Source organism: Ovis aries, chromosome 6 (assembly GCF_016772045.2).
Source record: "Ovis aries strain OAR_USU_Benz2616 breed Rambouillet chromosome 6, ARS-UI_Ramb_v3.0, whole genome shotgun sequence".
Lineage (NCBI taxonomy): Eukaryota > Metazoa > Chordata > Mammalia > Artiodactyla > Bovidae > Ovis > Ovis aries.
Window position 1 is genome coordinate 111,155,046 of NC_056059.1, and position 26,207 is coordinate 111,181,252.

The 26,207-nt window shown below is 43.8% G+C and overlaps 1 protein-coding gene across 3 annotated transcripts in view; it reads left to right on the forward strand.

Annotated features, from left to right (window-relative positions):
* Positions 1-26,207, forward strand: part of C1QTNF7 (C1q and TNF related 7) — a 125,334-nt gene that overhangs the window by 14,480 nt on the left and 84,647 nt on the right. Inside the window, exon 1 of one of the 3 annotated variants that reach the window (XM_060417682.1) lies at positions 8,987-9,192. The exons of the other annotated variants lie outside the window; for them this stretch is intronic. Coding sequence (XP_060273665.1) covers positions 9,186-9,192 — 7 coding nt within the window. The 5' untranslated portion in view covers positions 8,987-9,185. Of the gene's footprint in view, positions 1-8,986; positions 9,193-26,207 lie in introns of those variants that run through there. 3 annotated transcript variants of the gene reach the window in all.

Consider the following 26,207-nt stretch of genomic DNA (forward strand, 5'->3'; position numbering starts at 1 on the left):
TGTGAACCATAAGGCCCAATCTGGTTATTGTGATTGAGCGTGAAATTTCACTTCCTGGCAGCCAAACCCAGAGTCCTTTCAGACTTAAAGTGACCCATGTGTTCTCTGAGAAAAGGAAATGAATTCCGTCCCTCCTGCCCTGACCCGCGTCCTGCTCTGGAACAACTGTTTTCTCTATATCTCAGCTTTCCTTTCAACATTCCATTCATCTCGCACTGACTATCCAGCCCCGTATGGTGTTAAAAGCTCACTCCAGTCCTGTTTAGAATGTTGTTTTGTGTCATAAGGAATGCAAACCTGATAATGAAGGCAATTTGGCGTTGAAGTGGTTGCTAGGAGGTTCCTAAAGGAAAGTTGCAATCTTGGGTTGACCAGAAAGCTTACTGAATGAGGGTTCAAGCAACAGCTGTGTGATTCACAGAAGAAAAATATCAGATAAAGGAAAGAAGGGAGGGAAGAGAGGGCGGGAGGAAAGGGTTCTCCAAATCCTCTTTTGAAAAGATTTATATTTATTTACTTTTGGCTTTTGGTTGGGCTGGTCTTCATTGCTGCATGCTAGTTGGGCCGAGTGGGGGCTACTCTCTAGTTGGTGATGTACAGGCTTCTCACTGCTGTGCTTTCTCTTGTTGTCCAGCACGGACTCTGGAACTCGGGCTGCAGTAGTTGCAACACAAGGGCTTTGTTGCTCCAAGGTATGTGGGATCTTCCCAGACCAGGGATCAGATCAGTGTCCCTTGCATTGCAAGGAGGATTCTTAACTATCAGACTACCAGGGAAGCCTCGGTCTCTGAATCCTTTTCTATTTTCCTCTAAAGATATTCAGTTTCCACATTTTCACTCTTTCTCCTTTTCTGTGATTGTCACTTTCACTCTTAACACCTACAGAAAAACCCTTATTTCCATCTCAGACTACCCTCCCACCCCACCCCCACCTCTCATGAAAACCTAGTCCTTTATTTCTAGCACTTTCTCCTGAACATAGAATGTAAGTTCAGATCAGTTCAATTGCTCAGTCGTGTCCAACTCTTTGTGACCCCATGGACTGCAGCATGCCAGGTCTCCCTGTCCATCACCAACACCTGGAGTTTACCCAAACTCATGTCCATTGAGTCGGTGATGCCATCCAGCCATCTCACCCTCTGTCGTACCCTTCTCCTCCTGCCCTCAATCTTTCCCAGCATCAGGGTTTTTCCAATGAGTCAACACTTCGTGTCAGGTGGTCAAAGTATTGGAGTTTCAGCTTCAACATCAGTTCTTCCAGTGAATATTCAGGACTGATTTCTTTTAGAATGGACTGGTTGGATCTCTTTGCAGGCCAAGGGACTCTCAAGAGTCTTCTCCAACACCACAGTTCAAAAGCATCAATTCCTGGGCGCTCAGCTTTCTTTAGGGTCAACTCTCACTTCTATACATGACTACTGGAAAAACCGTAGGCTTGACTAGAAGGACCTTTGTTGGCAAAGTAATGTCTCTTTTTAATTTGTTTTAATGTCTTTTTAATATGCTGTCTAGGTTGGTCATAACTTTCCTTCCAAGGAGTAAGCATCTTTTTATTTCATAGCTGCAGTCACAATCTGGAGTGATTTTGGAGCCCAAAATAATAAAGTCTGCCACTGCTTCCACTGTTTCTCCATCTGTTTGCCATGAAGTGATGGGACCAGATGCCATCATCTTTGTTTTCTGACTGTTGAGCTTTAAGCCAACTTTTTTACTCTCTTTCACTTTTATCAAGAGGCTTTTTAGTTCCTCTTCACCTTCTGCCATAACTGTGGTGTCATCTGCATATCTGAGGTTGTTGTTATTTCTCCCAGCAATCTTGATTCCAGCTGTGCTTCTTCCAGCCTGGCATTTTGCATGATGTACTCTGCATATAAGTAAAATAAACAGGGTGACAATATACAGACTTGACGTACTCCTTTTCCTATTTGGAACCAGTCTGTTGTTCCATGTCCAGTTCTAACTGTTGCTTCCTGACCTGCATACAGATTTCTCACAAGAGGCAGGTCAGGTGGTCTGGTATTCCCATCTCTTTCAGAATTTTCCACAGTTTCTTGTGATCCACACAGTCAAAGGCTTTGGCATAGTCAATGAAGCAGAAATAGATGTTTTTCTGGAATTCTCTTCCTTTTTGGATGGTCCAGTGGATGTTGGCAACTTGATGTCTGGTTGCCCTGCCTTTTCTAAAACCAGCTTGAACATGAGGAAGTTCACAGTTCACGTATTGCTGAAGCCTGGCTTGGAGAATTTTGAGCACTACTTTACTAGTATGTGAGATGAGTGAGATTGTGTGGTAGTTTGAGCATTCTTTGGCATTGCCTTTCTTAGGGATTGGAATGAAAACTGACGTTTTCCAGTCCTGTGGCCACTGCTGAGTTTTCCAAATTTGCTGGCATATTGAGTGCAACACTTTCACAGCATCATCTTTCAGGATTTGAAATAGCTCAACTGGAATTCCATCACCTCCACTAGCTTTGTTTGTAGTGATGCTTTCTAAGGCTCACTTGACTTCACATTCCAGGATGTCTGGCTCTAGGTGAGTGATCACACCATCGTGATCATCTGGGTCATGAGGATTTTTTTGTACAGTTCTTCCATGTATTCTTGCCACCTCTTCTTAATATCTTCTGCTTCTGTTAGGTCCATATCATTTCTGTCCTTTATTGAACCCATCTACCATCATCACAAAGATTCTGTTTGGTTACTAACTTAGCCATGACCCCCGGACATGTGTGATAACTGGTCAGTGCCTAGGACTATCACTGTTACTCTAGACTCTGGACAGCACGTGTCAATAAGGTCACTGTCAAGCTGAAATGGAGGTTGCATGACAGACCAGAGGACGAGAAGAATTAGACCAAAGCGCACAGACAAGGATGAAAGGTCTCACCCTGGAGATGGCAAAACTGATAGGAGATGTGAGAATGATTTCAGGTGTTTGTCAGTCTCCCTCAAGTAAGATTTTGGAAGCAATTCTCCAAGAAAAATCACTGCAGATGGTGACTGCAGCCATGAAATTAAAAGACGCTTACTCCTTGGAAGGAAAGTTATGACCAACCTAGATAGTATATTAAAAAGCAGAGACATTACTTTGCCAACAAAGGTCCATCTAGTCAAGGCTATGGTTTTTTCCTGTGGTCATGTATGGATGTGAGAGTTGGACTGTGAAGAAAGCTGAGCACCAAAGAATTGATGCTTTTGAACTGTGGTGTTGGAGAAGACTCTCGAGAGTCCCTTGGACTGCAAGGAGATCCAACCAGTGCATTATAAAGAGACTAGTCCTGGGTGTTCATTGGAAGGAATGATGCTGAGGCTGAAACTCCAATATTTTGGCCACCTCGTGCCAAGAGTTGACTCATTGGAAAAGACCCTGATGCTGGGAAGGATTGGAAGCAGGAGGAGAAGGGGATGACAGAAGATGAGATGGCTGGATGGCTTCACCACCTCGATGGACATGAGTTTGGGTGAACTCAGGGAGTTGGCGATGGACAGGGAGGCCTGGCGTGCTGAGATTCATGGGGTCGTAAAGAGTCAGACATGACTGAGTGACTGAACTGAACTGAACTGGCATCAATTTCTTCAGTTTCTAATCCAAGGAGGGTTTGACCTGAGTTAAAATCATAGTTCTGTCATTTTTCTAGGCTTGGGTCCTTGGGGAAGGAACTCTGTCCATCTCCACTTTTTTGATGTGAACAATTATGATAATAGCATACATCTGGCCGAGGTTGCCGTGACCACATAACGTGGTGGTAAGTCAATCATAGCAAAGATGAATATTCTTGGTACTTTTGTTGGAATACAATAGAAGAGAAAGCATTAGACAGAGAGGGCTATTGTTTGGATCATAAGATCCAACGATTTCTTTCCTTTCCTCCTTCCCTCATCCTTTATGCATCATATCCATATTCAGTCATACCTTGAATTTCCATTCAGTAAGCTTTCTGATTAACCAAGAGTGGTGGATTTCCTTTAGCGATGCCAAAACAAAAGCTCCAGCTATAAATTGCCTTAATTACAGCACTTGCATCCTTTATTACCTAAAGCCACACTCTAAAAGCAGGATTTGAATGAGACCCCAAAAGATATTCAGAAGATATGAAACAGAGCTTTGAAAAATTATGTAAATAAAAGAGAGAGGGAGAGAGTCCTAGCTGTGGTTCTCAACCTTCACTGCACCTTCATCACCCGCAAGGGAGCTTTGAAAAATCCCAGCGCCCAGACTGCAACCAAGACCATTACCTCAGAACCCCTGATGCTGGAATTCAGGCATAAATTATTTTTAAAGTCCCTCCGTTGATTTTAATGTGCAGCCAAGGTTGAGAACTGCTGTTTTAGAGCAAGTTAGTGGCCAGCGGTGTAGAAAGCGGCAGTTGCCAAGACTGGATGTGTACGCAAAGTGTGAGCACATCGATAACGTCCTAGACGCTGGCGAGACCTTTCAGGAGAGCTCTGGGATCAGAAATCAGGCTTGAAAGGAAGGAGTGAGTGGCCAAGAAGAGTACACAGCAGGCGCAGCTTCATCCTTCTGCAAATGTGGTGGAACCCAGAAAGGGAGAGGGAGGAAGGTGGCTTGAGGAGTGAGCGACAGCAAGACAAGTTATTTCCAGAGAAGGGGCGACGCAAACAAGTTTCAGTCAAAGACGAGCCTACCACATCTTATACATTTGCAGTTTAAGTTTGGGGATATCTTTAAGAAAATGGGAATAAAACTGCTATGCTGCTGCTAAGTCGCTTCAGTCATATCCAACTCTGTGCGACCCCATAGAGGGCAGCCCACCAAGCTTCCCCGTCTCTGGGGTTCTCCAGGCAAGAACACTGGAGTGGGTTGCCATTTCCTTCTCCAATGCATAAAAGTGAAAAGTGAAAGTGAAGTCGCTCAGTCGTGTCTGACTCTAGCGACCCATGGACTGCAGCCTACCAGGCTCCTCCATCCATGGGATTTTCCAGGCAAGAGTACTGGAGTGGGGTGCCATTGCCTTCTCTGAAAACTGCTATATGAGCCAGCAACCCCACTCCTGGGTGTATACCCCGAGACAATCATAAGTCAAAGACACATGTACTCCAATGTTCATTTCAGCACTATTTACAATAACCAGGAAGCGTCTTAGATGTCCATTGATAGAGGAATGGGAACACACACACACACACACACACACACACTCACACACAATAGAATGGAATACTGGAATATTACTTGGCGACAGGAATGAAATCCAGTCATTTGAAGAGATGTGGGTGAACCTAGAATCTGTCATACAGGAATAGAGATGCAGACATTGAGAACAGACTTGTTGACACGGGGAGGAGAGGGCAGGATAAACTGCGAGAGAAGCACTGACATTTATATGCCACCACGTGTAAACTAGACTGTGAGCAGGGAGCTTCTGTACAGTACATGGAGCTCAGCTTGGCGCTCTGTGATGACCTAGAGGGGCAGGACGGGGGGTGGTGGGATGGAGGCCCTAACGGAGGGCATATAATTATACTGATAGCTGATGCACATTGTAGTTCAGCAAAAACTGTACAACCCACTCCAGAAATCTTGCCTGGAAAATTCCGTGGACAGAAGCCCCTGGTGGGTTACAGTCCGTGGTGCTGCAAAGAGCTGCCCATGCCTGAGTGGCCAAACAACAATATCAACAACTGCAAAACCTAGCACAACACTGTAAAGCAGTTGTGGTCCAATTAAAAAGTAAATACATTTTTAAAAAGTGAAATATAAATTTGGGAAAATAGTGAAAACATATTTACATTGACCCGGTAGATTTGATTTTGATGATTTCAGATACATCGCAGGCTCTTGACCAAGCATGCACTCTGCTTTATGCCTCGTGACTCCTTTCATTTTAATTGTCATTTGTTCAACTTTCTGCTTTCTGGTCAAACATGTCACTTGATGGCTTCTGTTAATCCTCACAAGAGCCCATAAAGAGGCTGCCTCACACTTGACAGATGAGGAAGCTTTCCAGATGAGGAAATGAGATTCAGAGAGGCCCCCTCCATTTCTCCAGAGTCAATAAGCGACAAACTGAGATTCACACCTGAATCTGGGGAGTGACCCCAAAGCCCACAGCCTTTGTACCTCGCTTCTGTACTTCCAGAAAAGGCACAAATTGAATCCTTGGAGAATTGCATGCTTCCTTTGAAACCTACAAAAAGACAAAAACTATGCCCTGAAAGACTCTTGTGAAGAGTCTGGAGGAGACTCTTGCGAGTCCCTTGGACAGCAAGGAGATTAAACCAGTCCATCCTAAAGGAAATCAACCTGAATGTTAATTGGGAGGACTGATGCTGAAGCTGAAGCTCCAATACTTTGGCCACCTGATGCGAAGAGCTGACTCATTGGAAAAGACCCTGATGCTGGGAAAGATTGAGGGCAGGAGGAGAAGGGGACAACAGAGGATGAGATGGTTGGATGGCATCACTAACTCAATGGACATGAGTTTGAGAAAACTCTGGGAGATGGTGAAGGACAAGGAAGCCTGGAGTGCTGCAGTCCATGGGGTCACAAAGAGCTGGACATAATGAGCGACTGAAAAAACAATGCCCGGAAGGGTGGTGTCCCAGCACCGGGGCCTCTGGATGAAATAAATGGAAAGTATATCAGAGGCTGCAGAAGCACTTGAGCAGGGTACAAAGCACTTCAGAGAGAGGCAGGCATGAGGTCTGTGCCATCAGTGACACAGGTGCCCAGGAAGATAGCTGAAGGGCAGCCAGAATTGGGGTTGACCACAACTGATACGAACCTGAAAACACCGTGCCCTGAGCCCTGTGCTCAAATGCAGAAGAGTTTGAGCAGGAACGGCCACTCTCAACATCGTTTTCCTCCACCATCTGTCCACGCCTTCCTCCTCCCCTGGACTTGTCATCCTTGCTAATTTCTGCCTACCCAATCATCCAACTTGCACCCACTCATTTGGCCACCTTCTCTTGCTGAAACTGAATCTCCACATCCCCTGATTATCCCTGGAAACTGATTAGCTTGCATTTGCAAGCAATATTTTCCTCCTAGTACATCCAGGGGCTTTCCAGATGGCTCAGAGGTAAAGAATTCACCTGCCAATGCAGGAGACTCAGGTTCTACCCTTGAATCAAGAAGATCCCCTGGAGGCGGGCATGGCAACCCACTCCAGTATTCTTGCCTGGAGAATCCCATGGACAGGGGAGCCTGGAGGGGTACAGTCCATGGGGTCGCAAAGAGTCAGACTGAACAACTGAACATCAACAAAAGTACGTCCAGGTATCTGGGGTCCAGAGGATTGCTTTGATTTCTGGGATCTTAGCTTAGAGGGGAATGGAATGTAATAAAATGTATAATATGAGTTCCAAATAGCTGCATCATCTGTGTCAAAGAGATGCTTTCCATTTGGGCTGCCATCTGTAGATATTATTACCAGTTATCCTTACGCTCAGATGGGGGAGAGAGCAAAATATTGTTTTTCCTTCCAATCCAAAGGCCTGGAAATTGCTGATGCAATGTCCGGCAGGAAAGAGCCAGAAACATTTTGTGCTGCCTTTTTAAAACATATTTTAATATTGTATTTTAAAGGAAACTGGCCAGCAAGGTCATTCAAGGACACATTTTAGACTCTTTGAGAATCAAGTTGGGCAAGACCATAACAGACTGTTTAGTTTGGACAGACAAATTGCCAACAAGTCCATAAAAGGAAGGGTTGGCTGAATATTTTCTTTTGGCTCTTATTTTCAGATTTTCTTCAAAAGTTAGTCTGACAAAAATTGAAGAGAAGCCATGCAATACACCCATGAAAACAAACACTTCAAATAGAACTTGTATCTCAGAACAAATCATTCCGGGGAATTTGTGCTAATTTGGACGAGATTCTTGTATGTGAGGTGCCAGATTGATTATAAAATTCACTGAAAGGAAAGATGGGGCATTTTCTCGGTGTCCACTGTGTGTCTAGAACGTGCCCAGCATCCTAACAGGTACTGGACAAGCATTGTACCAGTCAGTCCTCACAATTACACCTTCAGAATGGTTTTAGTCCCATTTGGGTGCATGCATGCTCAGTTCAGTCACTCGCTCATGTCCCACTCTTTGCAACCCCATGGACTGTAGCCTGCCAGGCTCCTCTGTCTATGAGATTATCTGGGTAAGATCCCTGGGGTGGGTTGCCATTTCCTCCTCCAGGGGATCTTCCCAACCCAGGAATCGAACCCACATCTTCTGTGTCTCCTGCATTGGCAGATGAATTCTACACCACTGAGCCACCTGGGAAGCCCCATTAGCTCCATTTATCAAGAGAGAAAAATAAGTATGGCTAGTGTATGGGTGAGATATGAGCCGAAGAATTCAGACTGAAACTACTATTTATTCAAAATGTATCTGAATCAATAAATGAATGAACCTTACAAAGTAACAAAAAAGAAGAGAAATATACAAGGACTCGATAAGCCCTGTATCCATTTCAACCCTTGGATACTGGAAGCTGATGTCTCCTGAGAACCTAAACCTTCAGTCAAGGCACATCCCAATATGCATGGATCTCCCTGGAGAAGAGGCGCCAGCCCCTCTTCCTCCACAGCTGTTTTGTGGTGGACTAGTTAAGTGAGCTTAATGCTCATCACAACCCACTTTGCAACTAGGGACAATGAGTGTCAGAAGCCTTAAACATCAGAAGAGAGAAGGCTGGACAAGGTCTGGAAATGATAGGGACCCACACACCCAGTGAACAGGAGAAAAAAAGACTTGCTGATGGAATCCTTTAGCCATGGTCAAGTAGCCCTGTTTGATCAGAGAAGAATATTCCGCAAGGAAAGTAGTGAGATGCAAGTCAGACAAGGGCTGGATAGGGTTCAAACCGTGAAGGACTCAGAATATAGTAAGCCCCCTACATACTGGAATGTTTCATTGTGCAAGCGTGTTTTTAAGTCCCATTTGTTCATAAGTCCAACCAAGTGAGCCCAGGTACCCAACTAGCACAATCAGCTACGGAGCACTGCACTATAATAAGTCTATAATACTTTTCACACAAATAATACATCAAAACACAAAAATGAAGAAAGCATTTTTAATCTTATAGTACAGTACCTTAAAAGTTCAGTGGTACGGGACAACAGCTCTCATACAGGGTCTGGCATCCGGTGATCAGGCAAGAAGAATCGCTGGCCAGAAGAGGGAGAGGAGACGGGAGCTGACAGAGCTGAAGGATCGTCAGCAATAGGAGATGGAGGGTAAGCTGCGATTTCACTCATGCCTAACGTTTATGAAACTCGTGTTTGAAAGTTCACGACTTGAAAGTTCATATGTAGGGAACTTACTGTACGGGAGAGGTGATTTTGACTTTATTTTCAAAGAACTGGGACCCCATCAAAGGCTTCTGAGTGAGGGAGGCACATGGGGAACAGAGTTTGAGAAGAATTAAGCTGGCCATATGGGACTTCCCTGGTGGCTCAGACAGCAAAGAATCTGCCTGCAACGCAGGAGACCCAGGTTCGATCCCTGGGCTGGGGAGATACTCTGGGGAAGGGAATGGCCACCGACTCCAGTATTCTTGCCTGGAGAATCCCACGGACAGAGGAGCCTGGAGGGCTACAGTCCACATGGTCACAAAGACTCAGATATGGCTGAGTGACCAACACTAGCACTTCAAGTTGGCCATGGTTTGAGAGAGGGACGGGAAGTGGGGAGGCCAGCCTGGGGACTTTCCTGAGAAGAATTCCGTGACACTCGAGGCTGAAGTCGTTGGGAGGCTCTGCGTGCCCTGCGTGCTGTGCCGTGCACTGCTTGGTCCCAGCATGCAACTTTAGGCTGTTTGTGCTCTAATGTGCTCCCATGAAATGGCCTAATTACCCAGACCTTTGATGTGGAAATGTCATCCTGACAGTGAGTGAATTCCAGGAACTCTTCCAACAGAGATCACCCACTAAAGAGAGAGGACCCCGTGACCGGCATGCTAACCTTAGGAAGCAAGGAGATGGTGATGAGAAGCAAACTGCTTGGGGGAAAAAATGTGCTTGCTTCTTTTTTTTTTTTTTTTTGTAAAATGTTTATTTCATGTATTTATTTGGCTGCACTAGGTCTTCATTGCAGCACATGAGATCTTTCTTAGCTGCGGCGTGCACACTCTTAGTTGCGGCCTGCGGGGTCTAGTTCTCTGACCAGGGACCCAACCTGGGGCCCCTGTGTTGGGAGCTCAGAGTCTTAGTCACTGTACTACTGGGGAAAGAATTCTTTTCCATAGAGACACTGTTGTTTCACCGCACCCCTGCTCACGTCTGCACCACTGAATTCTTGCTTTGCTCAGAGCTATCTCCAGAGACCCTTGAACTAGAAACATCCTAACTAAGCCTTGCTTGTGGGGGCTGAGTGGATCTATGCATCTTACAGGTTGTAAAAATACAAGAAAACAATATGGGAGAAAAGCCTAGAGAAGATTGCATCTCAGCTCACTTAGACATCTGATCTTGGGCAAATTCATTTGGCTGCAGAACAGCCATAAAAGCATGAAGGTCGGATGAAATAATACAGATGACAGCATTACAAAGTAAGGGGCTGACTACAGAGGTCCGCACGTGCCTCTCTCCAAGGCCAGGCAGGGAATGCAAATGAATGCAGGGGGCTGAGGGAAGACCTGAAAACCAGAGCTTCCATGCCCAGCCCAAACAGGGTACCAACTTCTCAGTCACACTCAATTTGCTCCCGAATGTAAAAATAATAACTAACTCAGATCATCTATAAAACCTCAAACAAAGCTGTGGATCAAACTTGGCTGCCAGTTTGCAGACATGGGTCAGCTGATTGCAAACAGTTAAGCACAAATCCCAGCTCTGCCGCGTGCTAGTTGTGTGCGTTTAGACACCTTTCGCACCTTCCCTAAATCTTACTTTTCTCAACAAAGAAACATGGATAAGAAGGGCAATGCAGAGAGCAGCGGTGGAGATTAACTGAGATGGTGTGCAGGGCTCCACAGTCAGCAGGTTAGAGCTGGATATGGAAGCCCCTTGCTGTGCCAGACATTAACCCTTTAGTTATAGGTCTTCAGGGAGGTCTAGGGGGTGAGAGGTAGGCAGCACAGCTTTCACCAAAGCCCGTCATCCAGCTCTCTATCTCTTTAATGTTCAACAAGTGACCACAGTAATTTTTAATAACTGAAGTATAGCTGATTTGGAGAAGGCAATGGCACCCCACTCCAGTACTCTTGCCTGGAAAATCCCATGGTTGGAGGAGCCTGGTAGGCTGCAGTCCATGGGGTAGCTAAGATTTGGACATGACTGAGCGACTTCACTTTCACTTTTCACTTTCATGCATTGGAGAAGGAAACGGCAACCCACTCCAGTGTTCTTGCCTGGAGAATCCCAGGGACGGGGGAGCCTGGTGGGCTGCCGTCTATGGGGTCACACAGAGTCGGACACCACTGAAGTGACTTGGCAACAGCAGCAGCATAGCTGATTTACAATGCTGTATTAGTTTTGGGGGTATAGCAAAGTGATTCAGTGTTCTTTTTCAGATTCTTTTCCATCACAGCCTATCACAAGATATTGAATATAGTTCTCTGTTCCATAGAGCAGGTCCTTGTTGTTTATCTGTTTTATATATAGTAGATTGTATCTGTTAATCCTAAGCTCCTAATTTATGCTTCACCCCCTTTCCCCTTTGGTAATCATAAGTTTGTTTCCTCTGCCTGTGAGTCTGTTTCTATTCTGTAAATAAATTCATTCATATCATTTTTTTAGATTCCACAAATAAGTAATAGTATAAGATATTTGTCTTCCTTTGTCTGACATTCACTTAACATGATGATCTCAAGGTCATCCATGTTGCTGCAAACAGCATTATTTCATGCTTCGTTATGGCTGGGTAGTATTCCGTTTTGTATATGTATCCTATCTTCTTTATCCATTCATCTGCTGATGGACACTCAGGTTGCTCACATCTTAACTATTGCAGATAGTGCTGCTATGAACATTGGGGCATGCATCTTTTCAAATGAAAGTTTTGGTCTTTTCACAGCAGTTGTTTTTAAGGCTCCATTAAGGTTCACTCTGCTCCCCATCCAGAAAGATTTTCATGTCACTCGAAACCATGCTCTGTGTTAAGGGGGATAAAATATGAGGAAAACACAGGTCGTGACTACCAGAGGACAGACAGTATTTAAATGTCCAATTATTTGTGACCCCATGGACTTCTGCCTGTCAGGCTCCTCTGTCTGTGGGATTCTCTAGGCAGGAATACTGGAGAGGGTCGCCATTCTCTTCTCCAGGGACTCTTCTCGACCCAGGGATCAAACCCACATCTCTTGTATCTCCTGCATTGGCAGGCGGATTCTTTACCACTATGCCACCTCAAAGCCCTCCATCACAGCAAAGAGCAATGTCGCTAGACTTGGGTTGTCCCTGAGCCCTGACCTGGTTGGGTTTGGCCTCCTTCATCAACGTCTGGCAGATGTAGGAGGGTGGTCTGGACCCTCTGAAAAGCCTCAGGTATCCCACTTGGACAGCCAGCTCTCCTCTGAATCATCAGGGCTTTGGGGCTGAAGTGGGTGACCAGACATCTGAGAGCTGGATTCTATGGACAAAAGCAATCCATCAGTCTTTTGTGAACACAGTATAGTTAATTCTTGCTGTTCACAGTAGCTGTGTTCTATTTCAGGTCATTCCAAAGACTGAATTAGCAAATTCATTGCTCCTCGGGGAAAAACAGACTTAGGTTCTTGCAAGCCTCTGGTCACAGCATTTTCAGCAATTGATCTACACATACCGTGGTGCGACATGTGTTTCTGTTTAAAGACACTTTACTTAGTAAATATTGTTGATTCATTAGCATTGGATGCACAGCCACAGAGCTGTAACTCATGCCTGAAAGATGATTACCTAACACACATATTTTCCCCGTAAGGCATATCACAGCCTTCCTGCATTCAGGCACCACCAGACAGCGCTCCTCTGCTTGGGGGCCATTTTAAACAGCAAAATCTCCAACAAAAACCAAAGAGCGTGGCAGCACAGAGACTGTAAAACACATACTCGTTTACAGTATGAGAGCTGACCTCCGCTGCAAACATGCATGTCGGGTGACTCAGATATTTTGCAGTTTTGTGCGGGTCTGAAAATGACCAGGAAAGCACTCTGGGTGTTGATTTGCGAGTTGCAAACAAATACCAGCAAGTAGGTGAATTTGCAAATGAGGAATTCATAGATAATGAGTATTGACTGTCTCTAAAAGTTATTCACACACTTACCATTTGCATTTAAACTCAGACTGGCAAAACTCTGGTCAATTTCTAACAACTCAATTTGTTTTTAAGATCTATGAGTACTAGCCTGGAGGACATCATGGCGATTATAAAAGATACAATGTTTGCACTGTAGAATTGGTTTTTGTTGTTGTCGTTTCCCTCGAAAGGACACAGACACCAAACGAAATTATCCCTGTGACATCTTAGCAAGATGCTACATCAGCCCCTTGTTTATTTTAGCATGAAACTGATTTTGAAAAAAACTTCTTCCTATTAAGGCAGACTCTCTTCCTGGAACTTCTACAAATCGATCCTAGTTCTGGTGGCTCAGGAGGTAAAGAATCTACCTGCAATGCAGGAGACCTAGGTTTGATACCTGGCTTGGGAAGATACCCTGGAGAAGTAAATGGCAACCCACTCCAGTATTCTTGCCTGGAGAATTCTATGGACAGAGGAGACTGGCGGGCTACAGTTCATGGGGTCACAAAGAATCAGACACAACTGAGCGACTCACACTTTCACTAACTAGTTCTGTGCTTGAGAACTTAGGATGGAGCCAAGCCTCCTTCTACACGGTGGTGTCTCAAATATCTGAAGATACAACCAGTTCCCTTTCGAGCTGCACTTTCCCACTGTTGGCATCCCCATCTCTCCCAGTTACTCCAATTTCACCCTCTCTGTTGTTTTCTTTGAACAGGGTGTCTAATCTATCAGAAATCAACTGTCATGTCCTCCTTAGGCTCTAGAGTGAAATGCGTAGCCTAAACTCTGCTGTTAAAGTTGTTAATTTAAACAGCTTCACTGATGAATACCATAGCAACCTATGTGAAACTTTTCAAAATAAGGAAACTATTCCACGTCTTGAAATTTATACTAAGGAAATGTATATGCTCAATCACCAAGTTGAGTCTGACTCTTTTGCAACCTCATGGACTATAGCCCGCCAGGCTCCTCTGTCCATGGGATTTTTCAGGCAAGAATACTGGGATGGGTTACCATTTCCTACTCCAGGGAATCTTCCCAACCCAGAGATTGTACCCATGTCTCTCGCCTCTCCTGCATTGGCAGGCAGGTTCTTTACCACTGAGCCACCTTGGGAGTCTAAGGAAATTATTATGGACATGTGCTAACATTTAGTTATAGGGGATTCCCTGCAGTCCAGTAGTTAGGACTCTGCGCTTTCACTGCCAAGGGCCAGGTTCAATCCCTGATCAGAGAACTAAAATCCCACAAGCCATGCAGGAGGACCAAAAATACACACACACACACACACAAATTAAAAGTAAGGTAAAACTTAGTTATGAAAAGATGTTCATTACAGGAACCTTTACTATCCCAACATATGGAAACAGCCAAGAATAGAACAATGTTAAAGAAATTATGGCATAACCATACAACCATTAAAATGACAATATGAATAAATCTACATTGACTTACCTAGGTATTTACATAATTGTAATACAAAAGATTGTAAAAGAGTGGTTATAACCTGGTTACATGTTATTAAAACACCCATCTATAAGAAAGGAAAACATTCCCAGGAATTTAGTAAAAGCTCTCGAAATTCAAAGTATTTCCCTTCTTCTTTATTTCTTCCTACACTATAAGGAAAAACAATTCTGTTCAGTTTTCCAAAAGACTGCAATTAAAGCAACACTTTGGTATTTCCCTGTTGCTTTCAGAAAAAGGTCCACACATCTGGCTTGGGACATGAGACTTCTTATGATCTTATCTCTCAGGTTCCATAAACTACCTGGCCTTACAAGTATTTATACTTTCCACGTTGACCATAATGAACCACTTAAATTATGCCCAATTTTTATCCCTGCTTTCCACCTTATACCTTCTGCTTTGAGATATCCTCTATTCCCCATCTCCCCAACTGGTCTGGGGAGATGGGGCTTCCCTGGTGGCTCAGATGGTAAAGAATCTGCCTGCAAGGAGACCTGGGTCTGATCCCTGGGTCAGGAATATCCCTTGGAGAAGAAAAAGGATACCCATGCCAGTATTCTTGCCTGGAGAATCTTCATGGACAGAGGAGCCGGGCAGGCTACAGTCCGCGGGGGCTCAAAGAGTCAGACATGACTGAGCGACTAACACTTGAGCTTTCTTCCTTTGACGAGATTACCCAAATATTTTACTACTGGTAAAACCAGTACTAGCTGGCTGACTCTGAAACCCACGTTGCCTCCTCTGGATCAGAATGAAAAACCGAGACAGTCAATGTGATATTTTTCTAATTGTCTTGGTGCCATATTTAATCTCAGCATTGGCAAGTGAATTAATAATACTTGAGCATCTACAGTGTTGTCTGGAAGAGAAAGAAAACCCTAACATACAGTCCATTCCATTGACATATATACAGAGAGTTAAAATGATTTTTTTAATGTGGACTTTTTCCTTTTAAAGACAAAAGGTCCAGGGTATTTGGAGCTATATTTTACCCAGACATTAAAGTCTAGTTCTCAAGCCTATGCCCTGTGGGTCACACTTCACTAATCTGGCCCACTCTGACTTCTTTGCCTCTTTTCATTATAAGAAGTTAATATTGAATTTCAAAACCCAAACATCATAAATAAATTCCAGATGCCTTCTCAAATCCCTAAATCTCCCATTAAAATAAGGAGAAACTTTGCTGTATGTGTGTTGTGGGTTACATTTTAATTCACTGAAATGCTGAAAGGATCGCTGAACAAGTCTTCAGCTTTTATTTCACCAAGAAAACACACGAACTTTTTGGACTTGCATCTGGTCCCATCACTTCATGGGAAATAGGCGGAGAAACAGTGGAGACAGTGTCAGACTTTATTTTTCTGGACTCCAGAATTACTGCAGATGGTGACTGCAGCCATGAAATTAAAAGACGCTTACTCCTTGGAAGGAAAGTTATGACCAACCTAGATAGCACATTGAAAAGCAGAGATATTACTTTGCCAACAAAGGTCCATCTAGTCAAGGCTATGGTTTTTTCCTGTGGTCATGTATGGATGTGAGAGTTGGACTGTGAAGAAAGCTGAGCACCAAAGAATTGATGCTTTTGAACTGTGGTGTTGGAGAAGACTCTTGAGAGTCCCTTGGACTGCAAGGAGATCCAACCAATCCATTCTAAAGGAGATCAGTCCTGGGTGTTTATTGGAAGGACTGATGCTGAAGCTGAAACTCCAATACTTTGGCCACCTCATTCGAAGAGTTGACTCATTGGAAAAGACTCTGATGCTGGGAGGGGTTGGGAGCAGGAGGAGAAGGGGACGACAGACGATGAGATGGCTGGATGGCCTCACTGACTAGATGGACGTGAGTCTGAGTGGACTCTGGGAGTTGGTGATGGACAGGGAGGCTTGGCGTGCTGCAATTCATGGGGTCGCAAAGAGTCGGACACGACTGAGCGACTGAACTGAACTGACTGAAGGAGCAGAGTCCTCAAGATCCACAGCACAGCTGTCTGATATATGTTCTACTTTATTTCTCCCCTGAAGAGGTAAAATAACATCATCATTAAAGGTGGGGCCCCCAGAGTCAGGCTGCCCTGATTCCAATCCAACTGGGTGATTTGGGGCAAGTCATTTAACCTCTCTGTTCCTCAGTTTTCTCATCTGAAAAATGGGGATAATCATCATACCCACCTCACAGGGTTGTTGAAGAGATAAGTGACTTAATAATTTAAAGTATTTGTGTGTGCCAGCCACACAGCAAATGTTTGCACCCATTATTACCTAGAGGTATATGGCAAGCTGATGGAACAGGTCTCTATGGCTAGAAATTTTTTTTCCCTTCTTTTCCTCCAGATGAGCAGGGCTTAATCCAAGGTTAAGGAGGCTCTCATCTTTCCCTGAGTGCCTAATAAGGTAACTTCAGATCCCAGACCTTTCACCTAAGCCTGGTCCAGACCCAGACCTCCTTTCTTGTGTCCACATCCCTGAACCTTGTGTCTTAGTCAAGCTATCCCACCAGCTTTGCATCCAGGATAACTCCATTTTTGTAAATTGGAAAGCTCTGTACTAAGGAGAACCTAGCCTATAGTGCAGGGAACTCTAGTCAAAGCTCTGCGGTGACCTCAATGGGAAGGAAATCTAAAACAAAGGGGATATATGCATAACTAATTCACTTTACTGTAGAGCAGAAACTAACAGCATCGTAAAGCAACTGTATGCAACGAAAATTAACTAAAAATGGAACTCTGTCCTCAGAGGATTTGCAGATGCAGTTTCACATCTCCAGTTAGTTCTAGGAGATCACGTATGTAAGATACCAGAGGCCAGTGCATGCGTGTGTCACTGTGTGCTCGACCCCTTTAGTCATGTCGACTCTGCAACACCATGGACCCTGGCCGACCAGGCTCCACTGCCCATGTGTTTCTCCATGCAAGAATACTGGAGTGGCTCTGACATAAAGCACAGCAGGATCCTCTATGACCCCCCTCCCCAGAATAATGGAAATAAAAGCAAAAATAAACAAATGGGACCTAATTAAACTTAAAAGCTTTTGCACAACAAAGGAAACTATAAGGTGAAAAGACAGCCTTCAGAATGGGAGAAAATAATAGCAAATGAAGCAACTGACAAAGAATTAATCTCAAAATATACAAGCAGCACATGCAGCTCAATACCAGAAAAATAAATAACCCAATCAAAAAATGGGCCAAAGAACTAAACAGACATTTCTCCAAAGAAGACGTGCAGATGGCTAACAAACACATGAAAGATGCTCAACATCACTCATTATCAGGGAAATGCAAATCAAAACCACAATGAGGTACCACCTCACGCCTGTCAGAATGGCTGCGATCCAAAAGTCTACAAGCAATAAACGCTGGAGAGGGTGTGGAGAAAAGGGAACCCTCTTACACTGTTGGTGGGAAAGCAAACTAGTACAGCCACTATGGAGAACAGTGTGGTGATTTCTTAAAAAACTGGAAATAGAACTGCCATACGACTCAGCGATCCCACTGCTGGACATTGCTGGAAACCAGAATTGAAAGAGACACGTGCATCCCAATGTTCATCGCAGCACTGTTTATAATAGCCTGGACATGGAAGCAACCTAGATGTACACTGGCAGATGAATGGATAAGAAAGCTGTGGTACATATATACAATGGAACATTACTCAGCTATTAAAAAGAACACGTTTGAATCAGTTCTAATGAGGTGGATGAAACTGGAGCCTATTATACAAAGTGAAGTAAATCAGAAAGAAAAACACCAATAAAGTATATTAACACATATATATAGAATTTATAAAGATGATAACAATGACCCTATATGCAAGACAGCAAAAGAGACACAGATATAAAGAACAGACTCTTGGGCTCTGTGGGAGAAGGCGAGGATGGGATGATTTGAGAGAATAGCATTGAAACATGTATATTACCATATGTGAAATAGATCGCCAGTCCAGGTTCAATGCCTGAGCCAGGGCACTCAGGGCTGGTGCACTGGGATGACCCTGAAGGATGGGATGGGAAGGGAGGTGGGAGGGGGATTCAGGATGGGGGACACACGTACACCAATGACTGATTCATGTCAATGTATGGCAAAAAACACCACAGTATTGTAAAGTAATTAACTTCCAATTAAAATAAATTAATTTAAAAAAAGAATACTGGAGTGGGGTGCCATTGCCTCCTCTAGGAAATCTTTCCAACCCAGGGATCAAAGCCAAGTCTCCTGTGTCTCCTGCATTAGCAGCCAGATTTCTTATAGCTTGAGCCATCAGAGAAGCCCCACCAAAGTGCCATAATAAGTGCTCAAAGCTGTTCGTTTTCTTCCTTCCTTTCCCTGCTGATGTCAATAATGATGCCTGTGTTTGCAAGAAGCATTTAAGTATAACCATGAAAGACCTACCTGCACTGCTCACATTCAACAGAGAATCTACACTCCATATACCCTTCAGCATCTCAGCTTCACACCTCTAGACCTTGCATCCATGGCAGAAGGCAGCTAGGCAATTTTGGTGCTACTCCACACTTTTATATCTTTTCACCTCTCAGTAGCAATGAAAGTTTGTGTCATATTTTAGTACCTACAGATCCCTTTCACATATTTCCCCTTTCTTCTGTATCGATTCTTTACGGAGGTATTTTTCGCAATTTTGCAATGTAGAAAACCAAAGCCTAAACAGATGAAAAGCGAATGTGACAGCCGCTCAGCCATGTCCAATTCTTTGTGACCCCATAAACTATACAGTCTATGGAGTTCTCCAGGCCAGAATACTAGAGTGGTAGCCTTTCCCTTCTCCAGGGAATCTTCTCAATCCCAGATCTTCCCAATCTGCCTGCATTGCAGGTGGATTCTTTACCAGCTGAGCCACAAGGAAAAGACTTTGTCAAACTCTACAGCTGGTAAGGGACTCAGGGGGGATTTGAACCTGGATTCTCTGCCCTGAAAGTCTTTGCTTTTCTTCTACCAAATTTCACTGCTGACATTATAGGAGTGCAAGTCTCAACAGAAGCCTCACGAATTCTTGGCTTATATCAGTTCCATTGGATGTCCTATCTTATTTTAAATTCTGATTTTTTCTTCTGTTTTCTCTGATGTTGCCATCGTTGGCAAAACCAAGCTCAGCACAGTCATTTAGCCAGGTTGGAGCTGTTTTTGTAGGCTATCATAATTGTGTATTGGATGGCTGGTTTTAAAAAAAAGATGTTTAATTGCTGTTTTCTTTCGAGCAGAATTCTGTTATACTGGCAGCCAAATAATGCCTCACCTAGAAAGAACAATGAGCTATTCCAGAAAGTTTGTTCAAAGAGAGGCCGCATCTTTTGCAACCATGAAGTACAATACGCAAATGTGAATGTTGTCCATATTCAGAACAGGATGAGGAGGGGCAGAAAAGCTGGGCCATTAGAAAATGTTTGATTTCATGTAGCAGAAATACAACTTCAGTGACCTGACTCAACAGTGGCTTGCTTATGGTACACCTATTTTTAAACAGAAGTGAGTTTAGAGATATGCAGTCAAGGGTTGGTACAATGGCTTCACAAGGTCATCAGAGACCCAGGTTCCTACTGCCTTTCTGCTCTTCCATCTTGGCCTATGGAACTCTTTATCACAATCACAAAATGTCAAGTCTACATCAATGTCATGACTGCCTTCTGCATGAAGGCAAAATACAAAGAGCAAAATCTGAACAGGTGGCACCAGCCGTCTTTCTCCTTTAGGAGGTTTCCTGACAACCTCTTCCATCAACCCTGCTGGGTGCATCATTGTTCCTGCTGGGTGGCTCACATGACCTTCCCTGGTCACAGGGAGTCTGGGAAGATGGGTATTACTGGGTGCCATTGCCTCCCCCAAACAGACAAGGCCTCCGTTAGTAAAAACGAATAGCGAAATCGACACTGGAAATCAACTAAGAGTTTGCCGGGAGGACGACCATTGATCGGAGATCTGCAGCGTGTCAGACACAAACTAAGACAACGCTGATGCTGAGGCTCCAATACTCTGGCCACCTGATGCCAAGAGCCAGCTCATTGGAAAAGGCCCTGATGCTGGGAAAGACTGAAGGCAAGAGGAGAAGGGGGCCACAGGATGAGATGGTTGCATAGCATCACTGACTCAGTGCTCATGAATTTGAGCAAACTCCGGGAGATAGTGAAGGACAGGAAAGCCTGGTGTGCTGCAGTCCGTGGGGTCACAAAGAGTCAGACACGATATAGCAACTCAACAACAACAACACAATGCTAAGAAAGAAAGAACATTATTCTTGCATTAGACCTAAAGAAAATTATATCCAGAGAGCCGTAAAATGTGAAATGACATGCCTTTTCCTCAGAGGATCTCCATGTGAATTTTTCTCATGTGACAATGCCTGGCTCAGAAGAGACGCTCGAAAACGATTTCAAATATTCCCCTTCTCTTTGTCCTCTTTCACAAGTGAAATTAGAAAGCAGTACCAGCTTTCTCTTGGAGTGCTTTCATATGTGCATTGTCTAATTGGTCTTGCTATGATCTAACTCAGGCTGCTGTTCTGGCCAGTGTGTCCATATCCGCAACTTCTGGCAAACAGCACTGCTGACGTTATTAGATCATGTCAGATCTTTTCCTGCTTGATATAGTGCCTCTTTTGAATTTTCTCTCCAGAGCTGTCATGATATTGTTTTCACTTGTAACTTCATCAGCTAAGACATAAATAGCCTTTGGTTGGATTTTTAATCAGCATCTTCTGATTGGCACTTAGTAGGAGCTCAATGTTATCTGTTGAACAAGTGAATCTCAGTTTCCTTGTTTGCCAGCTGCGTGAGCTTGGGCGTTTCGAACCTGCCGTGATGAGAAAAAAGAAAGGCTTGTTTTGAGGTTGCTGACCGTGCTTCAGCATTATAGCTGCGGTAGCTGAAGACTGAAGCCCACAGCCAGGGAGTGCATACCGTCACTCAGTCATATCCGACTCTTTGCGGCCCCACGGACTGTAACCTGCCAGGTTCCTCAGTCAATGGAATTTTCCAGGCAAAAATATTGGAGCAAGTGGGCATTCCCTCCTCTGGGGGATCTACCTGGCCCAGGAATCCAACCTGCACCTCTTGCATCTCTTGCATTGGCAGGCGGATTACCACTAGTGCCACCTGCGAAGCAGCAGGTAGTGAGGGAGGGAAATTCTTGCAAAAGAGACGATCAGCACATAATGTCAAAGACAGGTACTATAGAATAGCATCCATGCTCTAACAAGCTTTGTTTTCTATAATTTGTTAAAATTAACAGACAATCCTGAATTGTGATAACCTCACATATAGTAAATGCCAAAAAGTGACACAGGAGCTTCTCCAAAGCTTACTCGGAGGTTTTTAGAGCATGCAGAACACCACCATGGAAAGAAACGTTTTCTGGGCAAAGCATCATTTTGTTGTATCAGCGGGCAAACACATAGGGTGCCTACCATAAAAGAAAATAACCAGAATGCTTATCTCACTGACGAATGCATGACAAATGCGTTAGGTTTGACTTATGGGAAGCAATTAAGCAACCTCTGTAGGGTACAGAATTTTTCCTTTGTCAAAAATTGCATCTCTTGATTGTCAGTGAAAACCAAAGCTGGAGTAAATTTGGAAATCTGATATGTGGTCTCCTGGAGACCAGAATGTAAATTCACACCAGTGTAGTATGGGATTTCTGTCTTTCTTGATACATTTAGGTATCTGACCTCTCTTTACAATACATTCAGTGAAATGAATTTGGGACGCAGCAAGTAGGTGTTTGGCACCACATACAGCTTCCTACACACGGGGTATGAGTCATAACACAGTGTCTTTTCAAGGCATTTGTTAGGTAGCAAAGGGCAACTCTCAAGAGATTTCTTTTTGTCCGGCAGCATAAACAACTGGAAATGTATTCATGTACTTTAGAATCAAACAGACTTGGATTTGATTCCAGGTCTGCTATGGAATAAATGTGCAACAGGAGGCATACTACTTACCACCACTGAGTTTTTTCCTTATCTACAAAATGACAATACTTAAATTGAACCAAGTGAAATTGCCATATTTGAAGTCAAGAGAAGTCAAATATCCATGATCTCATATGGTTCATCCTATACCTGTGTCACAGGACCGAGTCCAGAATAGAAGACTAAGTCCATGTAAGTTTATGAGTCACAACTCTATCGTTATATGTGGGAGGCACCCAACTCAGACTAGCTTTAGAAAAGGGAATATATATCAAATCACCACAGTGTACACTGTAAATGTCTTTTGATTTTATTGGTCAATTATACATCAATAAAGCTAGAATGTCTTTAAAAGGGAAAAGAATGCATTAGCTCATAAAATTGGACCATCTAGGAATGGTGTCGGCTTCAGGCATGGCAGGATCCAGGGGCTCAAAGGATGCTCTGTATCCCCATTCTCTCTGCTGCTCCCCTTCCTTCGCATCTGTTGACTTGGTCATACATGATGGGCAGGATGACCAAAGATAGTCTTCACCAGAAGCAAAAGGAACTGTTCTCTTCCAAAGGCTGTCTTTCTTGTGTGACATGTTCAGCCCTCAACTAATCACCATTTCCATTGTGTCTGGTGCCAACTACTAGGCTTGGTCCAGCCTGGTTGACTTTCTCACTTCCAGAGAGATGACAGGAGCAAAGAGACCCATACACGAAGCCTGGTTAGAGCCACAGAAGTTAGGGAGACAGTTCTCAAAGAACACTGGAGTGCTAGGCAGGCAGGGGAAGAAAGTCCTCTACAGTATGTACAGCACTTAGTACAGACGCTGGCAAGCACAAGACACCCTAAAATTAACTGGAGAGTTTCCTACACTATAGTCAGAGACGCAAGACAAAGTGACCAACTTTTCTCAATTTGCCCACCACTTTCTTGGTATTAACACTCTAAATTTCACCCTGGAAAATTCCTCAGACCCAGGCAAAACATTTCCGTTCATCTGGACTATGCTTGGTTTAAAACAGAAAATCCCACAACTGGGGAATCTCCATAGTCCCAGGAAGACCTGCACAGCTGGTCACCCTGCTCCAAGATGGAACTTGTAAAGCGTAAACCTTAGCTGCAGTTGAGGTCTTGTTGGTACATACACAGTGGAATATTGCCTGCATTAACGCATGCTCAATCACTGTCGTGTTCAACTCTTTGGAACCCCATGGACTGTAGCCCACCAGGTTCCTCTCTCCATGGAATTTTCCAAGCAAGAATACTGGAGTGAGTTGCCATGCCCTCCTCCAGGGGGATCTTCCCGACCCAGGGCTCAAACCTGAGTCTCCTGCACTGCAGAGGGTCTCCTGCACTGCAGATGGCCTCCTGCATTGCAGGCAAATTCTTTACCATCTGAGCCACCAGGAAACCTGTTAGGTCAGTTTATTAGTTCTTGCATCAGCAGAAGAATGATGTGCATGGTACATCCAAAACCATTGAAATTGTAGGTAGATAGTCCCATGGAAAAATGCAACTTTAAATTTTTATTTAAAGTTACAGCATCTGCCCCCTTTTCTTTGCCTTTCCTCTTCTGCTTTCTTCATTTTCTTTTAATGCTTTTCTTTCCCCCTTTCCTCTTCCCTTTCTTTCTTTCCTTTCTTCCCATCTTCCTTCTTTCTGACCTTCCTCCCTTCTCTCTCTTATTTTCTTCATTTTCTTTTCCTTTCTTGTTTGGCAATATAGTCACCTTTCAAATAACATGTGATTTAGATTTTGCTTCTGATCTTCAAAGGAGCTGCTATGTGTTGTTTGACTAAAACACGCCAGCCTCAGTAAATACATTTATTGTGGTTAATCCACTAAGTGGAAACTTCCCTGTTGATTAGGACAAGAAGTACATGTGCAATTACCGTGGACTGGCTGAGACAGCATGGGCATGATGCTGAATGTGGAGAATGGGAAAACCAGGCTTCGGGGGAAGCAAAGCAAAGCAAAGCAGAGGGTGATGCTTGTGAAATAAGGAGCTTGAGACTGAATTCTTTCAAGGGACATTTTGGTTTATCTGTTTACACAGGAGTTACATCTACCACTAATGGAAATTGCTGAGATTTGGAAACTCTTTCTTCTTTCAAATCAATATTATCATTAATTAAGCAATGTAAACCAGGAAATCCTTTTTGGTTACAAACTATGCTTTGAAGCCAGGCCTGCATTTGAATGTCTTCAATCAAAACCTTAAAAGTAAGCTTAGGAAGAAAGCAATGTCTAGTCTTTGAAGGAGAGCTATCATTGGGGAAAACAAAGCCTTCTCAATTAAACTTTGGCAAGGAATGAGAGTTTTGTTACCCTTATTAAAGTGCTGAGGTTCTAAAGAATTAACTCCAATTTTGAAAGCAAATCCAAACGGTCCCTCGTGACAGGGCTTCCACCTACAGATCAGGATCATAGCCTTGGGACTTCACTACATTTGGGTTTTCCAGATAACAGCCTTCACATCACTTTCACAGTTTTTGTCATTATGTAGTACCACTCGTACCATTTATTTACAAAATATTTTCCTACAATTTCCCTTTTTAAATTAGTTAGAATAAGATGATGTAGCCAATGCAGTTCATTAGGGCTCGTGCACAGCAGCGTCCACTTAAGAAGGCTTTCTTATCTCTCCTTGCTATTCTTTGGAACTCTGCATTCAGAAGGGCCTGTCCATTCTTTTCTCTTTTGCCTTTCACTTCTCTTCTGCCTTTCACTTCTCTTCTTTTCTCAGCTATTTGAGAGCTTAAAGTGCATTGCAGTAAATGATGCAATGTGACAAAGCCCTGGGCAAAGACAATGGATAGAAAAACAGGCAAAAAAAAAAAACTACCATTGAACAATATTTTTTTCTGGAGTATGGTTAATTTGCAATGTTGTGTTAGAGGGAGCCTAGCCTGGTGCTCTGTGATGACCTAGAGGGGTGAAATGGTGGGGCAGGAGGGAGGTTCAAGAGGGAGGGGATATAATTATGTGTATGTAACTGACTCACATTGTTGTAAAATGAAAACAAACACTACATTGTACAGCAATTATCCTCCAATTAAAAAATTAGTCAATTAAAAATGTGTTAATTTCTGCTGTATAGTAAAGTGGTTCAGTTCAGTTCAGTTCAGTTCAGTTCAGTCGCTCAGTCGTGTCCGACTCTTTGCGACCCATGAATCGCAGCACGCCAGGCCTCCCTGTCCATCACCAACTCCCAGAGTTCACTCAGACTCAGGTCCATTGAGTCCGTGATGCCATCCAGCCATCTCATCCTCGGTCATCCCCTTCTCCTCCTGCCCCCAATCCCTCCCAGCATCAAAGTCTTTTCCAATGAGTCAACTCTTCGCATGAGGTAGCCAAAGTACTGGAATTTCAGCTTTAGCATCATTCCTTCCAAAGAAATCCCAGGGTTGAGCTCCTTCAGAATGGACTGGTTGGATCTCCTTGCAGTCCAAGGGACTCTCAAGAGTCTTCTCCAACACCGCAGTTCAACAGCATCAATTCTTCGGTGCTCAGCCTTCTTCACAGTCCAACTCTCACATCCATACATGACTACTGGAAAAACCATAGCCTTGACTAGACGGACCTTGGTCCAGTTTCATATATACATATAGTGAACAGAGATGCTATGAATATAGGGGTGCACCT